The following is a 12,433-nucleotide window of genomic DNA, read 5'->3' on the forward strand; positions in this document are numbered from 1 at the left end:
TTACTGTCAACTCTTGGGAAACAGGGCAATGGAAAGATTTTTTTAAAAACAGAGCTGTATACATTAAATAGTAAGTTACGAAAATAATTTATAAATCTAATTTGTCCATTCGTACAGCGATAGTAATACTTTTAACACTTGGCAATTTATAAAGTATTTTCACCTAGATCATTTCCTGCGATCTTATCTTTTCTTTCTTTGGTACTGGGGATTGAACTCAGGGGCACTTGGCCACTGAGCCCCATCCCTAGCACCCCTCTTTTTTGTGTTTTTTTGAGAGACAGGGTCTCACTGAGTTGCTTAGTGCCTTGCTATTGCTGAGGTTGGCTTTGAACTTGTGTCCTGCTGCCTCAGCCTCCTGAACCACAGGGATTAAAGGTGTGCGCCACTGTGCCCGGCTTATCCTCTCTTTTTAACTGAATCCCGTTACCTTTGACTGATCACACTTTCATTATGCAGGGCAGAGCAGGAGTGGGCACAAGTGGCTGGTGATTGCTAAACTTTGGGACTGTGAGAACAGTTCGGAATGTGGTAAGTGTCCCACTCTGCACTCCCGTCAAGCGTTCTTGCTAAAAAATTAAACCTGAATCAGCTCATGCTTCTCAATCTACCTGTACCAGTTGGCAGGAAATATAGGGCACAGAACATGCTACACCCATGAGCAGGGAATGAGCACAATAAAAAAATGTGGGAAACGCTAGGGACAAATTAGTTACTTTAGAATAAACTATAAGAAAAAGAAGAAAGGAATAAAGAACTTCTAGATTGAAAAAGATTAAAGAGGCTGATGGATCAAATGCAATGAGCGGATGCTTTTTAAACCCTGATCCAAGCAAAGTATAAATGGAATGGGAGACAAATGGGGAAATTTTCACATTTGATATTAATTGGTCAATGTTTTTTGGAGAGACAATAGTAGTGTAATTATATGTGAACAAGAGCATATCTTTTATGGATACACACTAAAATATTTATAGGTGCAATGACAAGTCTGGGATTTACTTGTCCCATGTAAGAATTGTTCCATGGTTAGATGGGGGTCAAGGGAGAAATAGATGTAACAACGTTGGCCATGAATCAAGGTTTTGCTATAACTGGGCGATGAGTATCATTCTTTGTGTAAGTTTTAAATTGTTCATAATAAGAAGAAACAAGAATAAATTCTCACAGTAAGGAAAAGACAGGCGAAAGTCAAACATGAGAAGCACTGAAGATTCTGGGTAGGGGTCAGTGCAGAGTCCGTCATATGAAATGGATGTGGATAACTGAGTGGGGAAAACTGATTTGGGGCCAGCCTACATTGGATGCAATTTGAGGACATCTGACAGGGAAAGGCCAAACAAGGAAGTACTGGTATAAAGTCAGAGCATAGTAATGAAGCTTATGGTCCTAAGACCACAGCCAGGATCGCACAGAAGCTCTCGGGGGCAGAGGACAACAGTGACACCATAGGGAATGAGCCCATTTAGGACTAGGAAGGGAAAAAAGGAAGCCTGTGGCACTAATGGAGGAGATGACCAGCCTCAGCTGCCTCCTCGGTTCTCTTGTGGTTCACTAAACATGGGAAGGCTTATAAAATAGGGAGCAACATTTCATTCTTGCCACCTACAGATTTTTATAAAACTGCTCTTTCCCAGTGAAGGTGAACAGTATTATTTTATTTTAAATTTTTTTTAGTTGTTGATGGACCTTTATTTTATTCATTTGTTTATATGCGGTGCCGAGGATCAAACCCAGTGCTTCACACATGTGAGGCAAGTGCTATCCCACTGAGCCACAACCCCAGGCCAGAAAGGTGTATTTTAGGGATATATTAGGCTCTGTCATCTATAACTCGCCATCCTCACTTCCCTATGCAAGTTGCACAATGCCATTTTGCAAGAGTTTCAGAAGCTGGCTAGACCTGGAGCTGGCTCTTCAGTTTGTACATTCAACTCCATTTCGCACCAAAGTTGGGCCAAACACTACACTGGCTTAGCCAGACCCATGTGGGAGGTGGATGACAGCTTTGTTTCTCAAATTTTAATTTTGAGGAAATACCAAGGGGATTCAGGTCAAAAAAGCCCATATCCAGCCGGGCGTGGTGGTACACACCAGTAATCCCAGTGGCTCAGAAGGCCGAGGCAGGAGGATCTTGAGTTCAAAGCAAGCCTCAGCAATAGCGAGGCACTAAGGAACTCCGTGAGAACCTAGCTCTAAAAAAAAAAAATACAAAATAGGGCTGGAGATGTGGTTCAGTGGCTGAGTGCCTCTGAATTCAATCCCCAGTACCCCCCGCAAAAAAGCCCATATCCCTCAACCCTGACAATGGCTAGGACCCTGATCAGCTGGAGCACATCTCTCCAGTTTTCTTTCTCGTTCAGTTAACCTGAGTATTCCTTATGCTTTGCTTTCATGGAGCACTCTATAGAATAAGCAATGTTATTTTAAACTTTGATTCCCATCTGCCCAAGAGTGTGATATCTTGCTTTTAATGATTTATTCTATACAAATATTCTTTTTTTAAAAATTTATTTTTAGTTGTCAGTGGACCTTTATGTTATTTATTTACTTATATGTGGTGCTGAGAATCGAACCCAGGGCCTCACACATGCCAGGCAAGTGCTTTACCACCGAGCCACAACTCCAGCCCTACAAATATTCTTGTAGTAAGAATAGAAAAAAGGAACAATGTAGAAAAATGACATGCAAATGACTTCACAGAGTCATTTTGCTTTAAACACAAATGTTGGAAATTTGAACTTGAAAAATACAAGTCCAAGAGGGGCATTACAGAACTGCTTGCTCATAGTTCAAGGACCTTATCATTGCCAGGCAGCATGTGATGAGGTATTACCTGCATACCTGTGCATTTCTCTTGCTAGACTACAGTTGATATCAGGACTGTTTGTTATCAGTATCCAGGAAAGTGTCCGGCTGAATTCAGGTATGGCCCAATTAGTGAACATGTGAATTGATGTGAGTTAAATACCCGACATGGACAACTTAAAGGAAGAAAGATTCAGTTTTGCTCTTCAACCTTCAGAGGGCTCAGTCCATGGTTGATTGGCTCCATTGCTTTGGCCTGAGGTGAGGCAGAGTGTCATGGTGGAAGGGTGTGGCACAGGAAAACTGCTCAGGTCATGGCAGCCAGAGAGAAAGGCTTGGGGGCAAGAAATACCCTTCCAGGGCATGCCCCCACTAACCTACTTCCTCCATCCATGCCCGTCCACCTAGTTTCCACCCCCGCCCAGCAGTCCACTCAGCTATCAATGGCATTACCACTCATGAGGTCCGGGTCCTCTTGATCCAATCACTTCCCAAAGTCCTACCTCCGAACATTGCTGCATTGAGGACCAAGCCTTCAACACATAAGACTTGGGAACTTTCCAGAACCAAACCATACCATGAATAAGTACATGATTAGCTCTGAGGAAGCTGTCTTTTGGGATGTAGAAATCATATTTATGATTTAGATGCTAACCTTTCAAAATCCCTTCAAAGCAGGATGTGCATATTTGTTCTGTCCCTTATTTATTTTAAAAATCACACAAGCTTCCAATGTCAACCAAATAATACTTTCCCTTAATAGCATCGTGATTGAGATAGATCAGTGGGATAAATAAATGAGAGATAGTCCCAATAGTTCTTGAAGAGGAACAGCTGTTAGTTCAGAGACCACAAAGAATAAAAGTAAAAACAGTTGTTCTGCATTTCCTCCTGCAAGTCAGACTCTTAGGTAATTTGGGACTTGAGTTTTCTAAACACCAAGAGAAAATAGACTGCCACCACTGTGCTCAAGGTGGATAATCTCCCCAGGCAGGTTTAGTGATTAGGATGAAGACTGGGCTTTGTGGCAGCTCAGTCCTGATAGGAGGCCAGTGACCCCCTGACTCTTGCAAGCACTTTTCCAGCACCTGCACACCACGAGGTCTGTCTCACCTGACCCATCAGACCACGCACACCCTTCAGGCTGCAAGGCAAGAGAAGTCGTGAGCACAAGGTCACCCTATTTTGGTACAGAATATTTTCCCTCTCTTTGAGATGGTCTCTTATATGATCTTATAAGAGGGTTAACTAAGCATTTTGCCAGAGGGAATTGCCAGTGATTTGTTGTTGCTGATAGTGACCCTTTATGGATTTCTACATAATTTAAAGACCAGCAGCATGAAATGTCCTCAGAGACCATGTAGTGAAATTTCTTCATTTTAAAAATGACAAAATTATCACCCAGAGTTCATCGTTTCCATTAGGGTTCACTCTTGGTGTCGTACATTCTATGGGTTTGGACAAAAGTATAATGACATGTATCCTCCACTATAATAGCAGAGAGCACTATTTTCACTGCTTTAAAAATCCTCTGTGCTCTTTCTGTTCATCCCACCTGCCTGACTCCTGGCTCCCACTCATCTTTTTACTGTCTCAATAGTTTGCTTTTTAATGATGTATGTAGATTCATTGATTGTAACAAATGTACACTCTGGCAGGGGATGTTGACCAAGGGGGAGCCTATACGTGTGGGGGCAAGGAGTATATGGAGTATCTCTGTACCTTCCTTTCAATTTTGCTGCAAAATTACAACTATCCTTAAAGTTTTTCTTTTCTTTTTTTTTTTAAATAATAAAACAGACTTTGTAAGGTGAAGTGAGTTGACCAAGGTCATAGAGCTGGCTCACTGCAGGCTAAGAATAAAACCCAGGGGTCTTTTTGCTTTGAGCTTTATGTACCAGGTAGTGGGCACTACCTTCTATCCCATAATGAGATGAAGTTAAGAAATACTTAGTGAGCATCCACAGTGTGCTATTTCTTAGTAATGCACATGAGAAACTGAATTGGAAGGGGGAAATATGCTCTTGGTCCAAAGGGATCACCATTATGCAAGTGGTAGAGAAGTGGGGTGCATCCTGAAGCTTCATCGGTTCTGTTTCCCCATCTTCCCCCTCCTCCACCGCCAGCTCCTCTGCATCTGCTGATGCTGCTCTGAGCTGGGAAGCCTCTCTCCTCCCTCTTCAGCTGCTCCTCACTCCTGAGGCTGCTCATCACTGCTTCCTCTGTGAGCTTTCTCTGGGCAGAGGGAACCCGGCACTTCAGACACGGAGTACTTGCCAATAACTCTTGGATTGAATTTGTAAGTTCTGTGGTTACTTGTCAGACTTTGGATTAGACTGTGAGTTCGACACAGTAGGACTGGGTCTTAATCATCTCAGACACAAATTCTGAGAACAGGTTCAGGGTGCGTGCCAAAAGAGGTTATAGAGAGAACACAGACCTAATTTTTTTTTTTCCTAGAGAATAGTCTGAAACCAGAAAACATAAGCCAAAAATAACTATGGCTTCTCTGATGAAACCCTTGATAGAATATATTGGATATAGATTCAAGAGTTCTGGTAGAGGAGGCTGGGGAGATAGCTCAGTCGGTAGAGTGCTTGCCTTATAAGCACAAGGCCCTGGGTTTGATCTCCAGCACCCCAAAAAAAAGAGTTCTGGGAGAACACAAACTGTGTATCATGAAAATTATTTTTGTCCTACCTTTAAAAAAATGATCTTCAATAGTATTATAAATCCTCATTGTTCTAAACCTTTTGGTAACCATTTAGATTGATTTTAATAATAATAATGGCAACCATTTGCTTTAATAATAGGGGATGGAGATGTATTTCAGTTCAGTGTACAGCACTTGCCTACCATGTATGAGGCCCTGGGTTTACTCCTCAGTACTAAAAAAGAAAAAAAAAATAAAAATAAAAAGTAAATAAATAAAATAAAAAAAGAAAAAAATCTTATCTTTTTAAAATATATTTGGTTTCACTTTATGGGTTCCTGTAAATTGTATTTTCCCAAACATGAATACAACATATGACCTATTATTTTAATTTATGATTGACAGAAACATATATGTACATATACCTACATATGACAGTCCAAAATTTAGTAATTGTACAAGGTTTTTGATGATTTCAAATACACATAAAAAGAATTACACAGAAGACATACATTTATGCAAATTAAGGCATACTGATTACAATCTGTTTTTTGAAAGTTATTTTTTAAAGTGTAAAAATTCAGATAATGCCCAGGCTTAACATTTTAATAGAGAAGTTGGTTTGTTAGGTTTGGCTATCTTTTCTTTAGTCCCCTTCAAGATCAAACATAAAGCAATAAGGAATGCAGATCTGTTTAAAATATATGAATATTTTTATAGTGATAATTCGAATCATTTGGCCCTCAAAAACATTGCTTAAAAAAAAAAAATCAAGCTTAAAAAGTGTTGGGGATATAGCTCCCCATGTGGTAGAACATTTGCCTAGTATGCATAAGGACTTCGGTTCAATCCCCACTACTTGGAAAAAAAAAAAAAAATCCAGTTCAGTTTAGTTGGAGGTAAACGTAATTATGTCCAAGGCTGAAATATTTCACTCTGCCTTTGGCTGCAGATTATACTTTTGTGGCTGGAAAAAATTTTCTTCAATAGCATTGACTAGTTCATTCAGTTCCTTCTTTAGCTGCTCAGGGTCGCTGGAAAATGAGGAAAAATTCGGATTAATGGATTATTCCTAAGAACATATTAAAAGCTCCCTTCATTAACCAAGTGACATCAAAATTTAACTTTAAGAGAGGGACTAAATCAGAAAAAAAGCAGAACTCCAGTGACTACTGCATGGGAACACATTTGTTGACTTAGGCAAAAAAATCCCATGAGACAACACGTATTATTTTCCCTAAAGGTTTTTCCAAGGTCTTGACTATAAACAAAGTTAGCCCTTGGTCTTCTCATAAGAATTTTTAAGAAACACAAATTTTGGCCTAGCATCCCTAAAAGATCTACAGTGTTTATACCTAATAGTGTAAGCTTTCTTGATCTCAATTGCCATTAAGTCCTGCTGAACTTTTAAGAATGACAGTTCTGTTAAGTCCTCAATGTCCCAGGCTACAAATGTTCCTGATGATGCTTATCCTCAACTATGAAACTGCCTTCCTAGGATGGACACTGGTGGGAACCTCCTCACAGGTCCCCAACAGTCAAATACCAAGAAATGGGCCCCCAAGTTTTTTCTTATTATTTATTCAACTCCAGAACAAAATTCTCATAGCTAAAGTACAAAAAAAAATCTAGGGCAATTGATCACACTAAGAAAATCCAGTTTTCAAGGATCAGGTGAGAAATATTTATAAGGAAACGATTAGAAACCAAACAGCAGATAAAACTGACTCAACAGTTAAACAGGTTTCTAGCAGCTTATGGAGTCTAGTGAGTTACTACAAGCACTTAAAACCCCCAAGCCTGAAGATGAAAATTAAACACTTCAAGTCATCATATTTTCCATTACTTTATACTTGACTATCAACAAAATTTATATGCAAAGTTTATTTGAGTGGAAATGGCTATCCCTGCCATTAGGTACAATCATTTTTACATTGCTATAGCTAAGCAGTACAATTAAAGCAATCAATTTCATTGCTGACATTGATTCTGGCTCTACTCCGGTGCTAGTTATGCGCCCTTGGGCAAGTCGCTGAGGCTCTCTTAGGCCCAGATTCCTCATTTGTAAAACTGAGATAAAGACTTTACCTTCTCAGGAGAGTTGTTGTACAGATTGAGACACATTATATAAAGTAATTAGCACAGAACCTGGTCCAAAGACCTCAATAAATGTAGCTATCATTATAATTATTTTTATCCCCATTGGCAACATTTACAGTAATTATGCTTCATAAATGCATATGAATTATAATGCTTTTTTTTCCTTCTCCATAAATGTGCTTTGAGAAAATAACAGTTGTCAAGAAGGCACACAATAATTATTTTTTTTAAAAACCCCGAAACTAAAACTAAAACTCAGTGAATTTACTACTTTCTCACTTATTAATTGAGTTTGGTGTTAAAGCATGGCACAAATGCATATTGATTCTGTTATGTACTGATTTATAATGTTTCTGACACTGTGTTTCCTCTGCATAGGGGGAAAACTCAGTACTACTGTATGTGACTTAGCGATAACCGAAAGTTTTGTCTTATTATTCTTCATCCTAATCACTAAAATGTTCCATTTTTTAAATTAATGTGTAAGAATATTTCACAACATTTTAAAAAATAACAGGACACCACCTATGACCTCTCAAACCAGGATGAGGAATCCCTATTTCTAAAAAATCTAAATCTGGAGCCCTTTACAGAAATGTATACAAAGTCTCATATTAGGCACTTATTTTTCTCTAACATCATGAAAAACCATGTAAGCTAAATGACACCTGGGACTTTCAGGCAAGTTTGAATTTGTTTGTCTAGGCTTTTGTCCCCAGTTATTCAAATATGAATTATGGTGTGACTGTGAAGGTATTTTGTAGATGTGATTAACCTTTTATAAACCAGTTGACCTTAACTGAAGGAGTGTATCCTAGACTATCTGGATGGGTCAGATCCTAAAAGATATTAAAAGCAGAACTGATGTTTTCCTGGAGACTTTAACCTGTGGACTGCAATTTGGACCCATGCCCAAGAACTCTAGTCTGCCTTCTGGACAGCTGCCCTATGGATCTCAAATGTGCCTCATCAACCCCCCCAAAATCACACAAGCTAAGTCCTTGCAATAAATCTCTATTCTACTGGCCACTGCAACCCTGTCTTACTACAATTATCATCTAATAACATTGGGATATTAGAAGATGCATATTGAAATATTTAGGAATGAAGTATCTTGAGGTCTTCATTCCTAAATAAAGTATCTTGAGGTCTGCAACTTACTTTCAAATGGTTCATAAAAAATTCATAACATATATAGTGAGGGAAAGCAATACTGCAAGATGTTAGCAATGCCTGAGTCTAGGTTGGGGTCAGCAAACTATGCCTCATGGCCTGTTTTTGTAAATAAAGTTTTATTGGGACACAATCACATCCACTGCTTTGTGTATACAGCTGGTTCTGCACTGCAACAGCAAAGCTGAGCAACTGCAGTGGAAACCACCCAGGCAGCAAACCCTGAGATGTTCACTATCTGGCTCTTGACAGGAAGTTTGTCAACCCATGTTCTAGGTGAAGGGTATGTGGGTTTGCTGCACTATTATGATGATGTTTATACATGTTTGAAAAATATTTAAGTGTTTGAAATTTTATTAGAGTTAACATTCCATGAGGTCATACTCAAATCAAAATGCAAAAAATTCCAGGCATACAGACAACCATTTGTGTTAGTATGCCATCTTTCTTCTCAAAATCTCGAAATGCACTGTTTTAATGATACAAAAAGTCTTTAGAAAGTCAAATCCACTGTCTAGTTGTGTTGGGTAAGAAACCTATGTCTTAATTCTTTCATGGAATTGGAATCCCTGTTAAAAGAACCCTGTTTTGGTTTTATATTATCACAACACTCTGGTGTATTTTCCTTAATCCCCCATAGTGGACCACCATCTTGATTTCTCAATAGTAGGGTCTATTTGAGAATCTTCAAGCTGACTGGGTGTAAATGTTTCCACCCATGCCTACTATGTTGTACAGGCCCTTTAGATGATTCAGTCTGACGATTCACATTTGCTATATAAAATCCAGACTTGGTCAAAGATTTCTTTTATCTTTAAGGATAAAACTAATGTCTCAGTCTTCAAAATGACATTCCTGGGATAAAAGAGAACTCTCTGCAACCAAATTAATTTTAATCATATAAATTATCTTTATATCTATAACACTGCAGCTGCTTTCAGATTCAGCTTTGAAAGAGGCCCACATTTGAAATTTTTCAAAAACAAAAAGTTGGACAAAAGTAAAACATCTCTAACAAAACTGCTTTGAAGAACCAGGACTTATACTTGAGAAGGATTTTCTATTCTACATGACTAGTAGGCTATTGAATTCTATGAATACATGAAATCCATGATATAAAACATATTAATATTATTTAAGCTTCTTGGTCATGGATTCACTGTTGTTGTACATTGGGTAGGCTGGTATTCTGCTTGAGCCAGGATGTTCTACTTATTGGCCAACATTTTAATAAATATAATACAAGGACAGATTTTCAGTTTTTCCATCAATGTATAAACAAATATTTGAATTGAAGTCCCATTAGTAACCATGTGAAAAGTTTAAATAGTATAGAATCTTAAACATTAGTGTTGTTATTAAAGGAAAATGTTATGAAATATTAAATACATTTCATAGGATCTTGAAAAAGAGAGGACAAACACATGGAGAAAACAGATTCTTAAGCTGAACTGATGTTCATTTGGAATGATGCATAGGGTTTAAAGACCTAAACTAGGAATAACAAAGAAATGTCTATGGAAAACATACAATGGTAACAAACAGTTTATTATTTAACCATAAGGAAACACTGATACCTGTACAATACTATAGTAAAATGTTGATAATCAAGAATTGTTAGACAATGAACTGCATTACATGTTTGTTTAATGGGTGAGTTTTTGCCCCCAAATTTAAATTTAAAAACTAACACTTGATTCAGTTTTTGGTATAATCTGGATATAAAAATTATTTTTTCTATTGTAAACTTATGAATTCTAAATATAGATGAAGTATATCCAATAAAAATAGAGCATTCAAGTTGAGACATACTATAAGTGCATATACTGAATGAATTTTGAAGACTGTGAGGTACTTTTTTAAAAAAAGATGTAAAGTATCTCAATAATTTTTTACATGGATTATATGTTGTAATGAAAATATTTTAGATAAGTTAAATTAAGCATATTATTAAAATTAATTTTACCTTTTTTATTCTTTAAAAATCTGGTTAGTAGAAAAATTCTAAACTGCATGTATGGTTTGCATTTTATTTCTATTAGGCAGCATTGGCTTAATGAACCTTTAGAAAAAATTGTGCTGATTCTCAATCATATCCTGAATAGGGAAGTGCCAATTAGCTCAGAATTAAATAGGTACACAGTACCACATTTACCTGTGCTTAAGGATGTGTACCCAGGGTTCAAAATGTTACTATTATGGGAGGGCGTCCAACTCAACTTTTTGCTGAGGTCACAGAAACATGACCCTGAAGCCAGCAGACCCTCAGCTCTTTGGTGGCAGGGACTCTTTCTGTGGTAGCTCTTTATCCTCCCCAGCACCTGACTCAGACCTGTGCAGATACTCAAAGGTATTTATTGGATGTTGTGGAATGGACTTTTATTTATTTTATCATAGACACAGGAAGACTGTCCTTTTTTCAAGAAAAAGAAAAATTCACTGTAGGGTCTATTTGACCAGGTACCATTGAAAATACTCAGAAAAGGGGGGTTTTATTATCCTTACTGAAATTAGGAGTGTAATTTTCACAAAGAAAGGTAGGAGAGAAATAAGTAGGTAAGAAAGAGCACTATTATCCCTGGATCTTCAAGCAGTTGTTAATATCACAATATTGACATAATTTCTACTTACATTACACATTGGAAAGATGAAAGTTTACTTAATACTTGAACTGAACCAACGAGAAAGTCTGGGGAATGAAAGACTCATCAGTTGCTACCCACGTCATACCTGTTTCCAGGGGGCGCACACAGCTCTGCGTAGTATTTGATCTTGGGTTCTGTCCCGCTGGTCCGCATGGTGGCCACACCTCCATTAGCAAAGGTGAAGGTGATCATTTGGCTGCTTTTGCTAGTCGGCAGAACCTAGGAATCAATTTACACATGTTGCACATTTAAATAGTAACAAACTAGACTGGCTTAACTAATAGTTTCCCCTGGATAAAAGCAAGAAAGTAAATGTCAAACATATTGGTTAGAAAAGAACATTTCTGATAAAATGAGATAATGTTCTCCATATGAATGAAACAGTAATTTAGTGTACCAGTTTTTTATCTCCACAGATCTACTAAGGTTACAAAGGTTTCATTCACATTAAGCACATCATTTCACAAGACACTAACTTAAACATATTAATAATGCACAACCAAAAAAATTAGACCACATCTCACTGTTGCTAAGTGAAATTTTACCAATAAAAAAAGTCTATAAGAATTTTTTCATTTTTATTTTTTGGTATTGGGATGGAACCCAGGGGCACTTTACCACTCAGCTACATCCCCAGTCCTTTCTTTTTTTATTTTGAGACAGGATCTCACAAAGTTGCTAAAACTGGCCTTGAACTTGCAATCCTCTTGCCTCAGCCTCTCAACTCACTGGGATGAAGGTGTGTGCCACTGTGCCCAGCAATTTTTTTAAATAATGTTTCTGGCATATGAATTTATAGTTGATGGCTCCCCAAACTGCTAAAATTACAGTAGAAGTATTTTCAGAAACATATACATAAGGGCAAAGAGGAAAAGAAGAGAGAGCAGTTGATGGGTTGCCAACTAATTGTGGAAGTCAAAAAACAGACGGAGTTGCAGAACTGCTGTGATGCCAATGGCATCAGGGTTCCTGAGCAGGAGACAGACAGGAAACAGCTGGAGCCTGCACACTACGCAGAAGCCCAGCCAATGGCAAGACCTGGAGGCACCAGGTA

At 38.0% G+C, this 12,433-nt stretch overlaps 1 protein-coding gene across 2 annotated transcripts in view; it reads right to left on the bottom strand.

The window, feature by feature from the left end:
• Positions 1-5,834: 5,834 nt before the first annotated feature.
• Positions 5,835-12,433, bottom strand: part of Pgm2 (phosphoglucomutase 2) — a 31,778-nt gene continuing 25,179 nt past the window's right edge. For both annotated transcript variants that reach the window (XM_047567306.1, XM_047567307.1), the window contains 2 exons: positions 11,465-11,598; positions 5,835-6,495 (listed from right to left, as the gene is read on the bottom strand). In XM_047567306.1, the coding sequence (XP_047423262.1) occupies positions 6,393-6,495; positions 11,465-11,598 (237 nt within the window). In that variant the 3' untranslated portion in view covers positions 5,835-6,392. The remainder of the gene's footprint in view (positions 6,496-11,464; positions 11,599-12,433) is intronic.

The sequence above is a fragment of the Sciurus carolinensis genome, chromosome 10 (assembly GCF_902686445.1).
Source record: "Sciurus carolinensis chromosome 10, mSciCar1.2, whole genome shotgun sequence".
In the NCBI taxonomy this organism is placed as follows: Eukaryota; Metazoa; Chordata; class Mammalia; order Rodentia; family Sciuridae; genus Sciurus; species Sciurus carolinensis.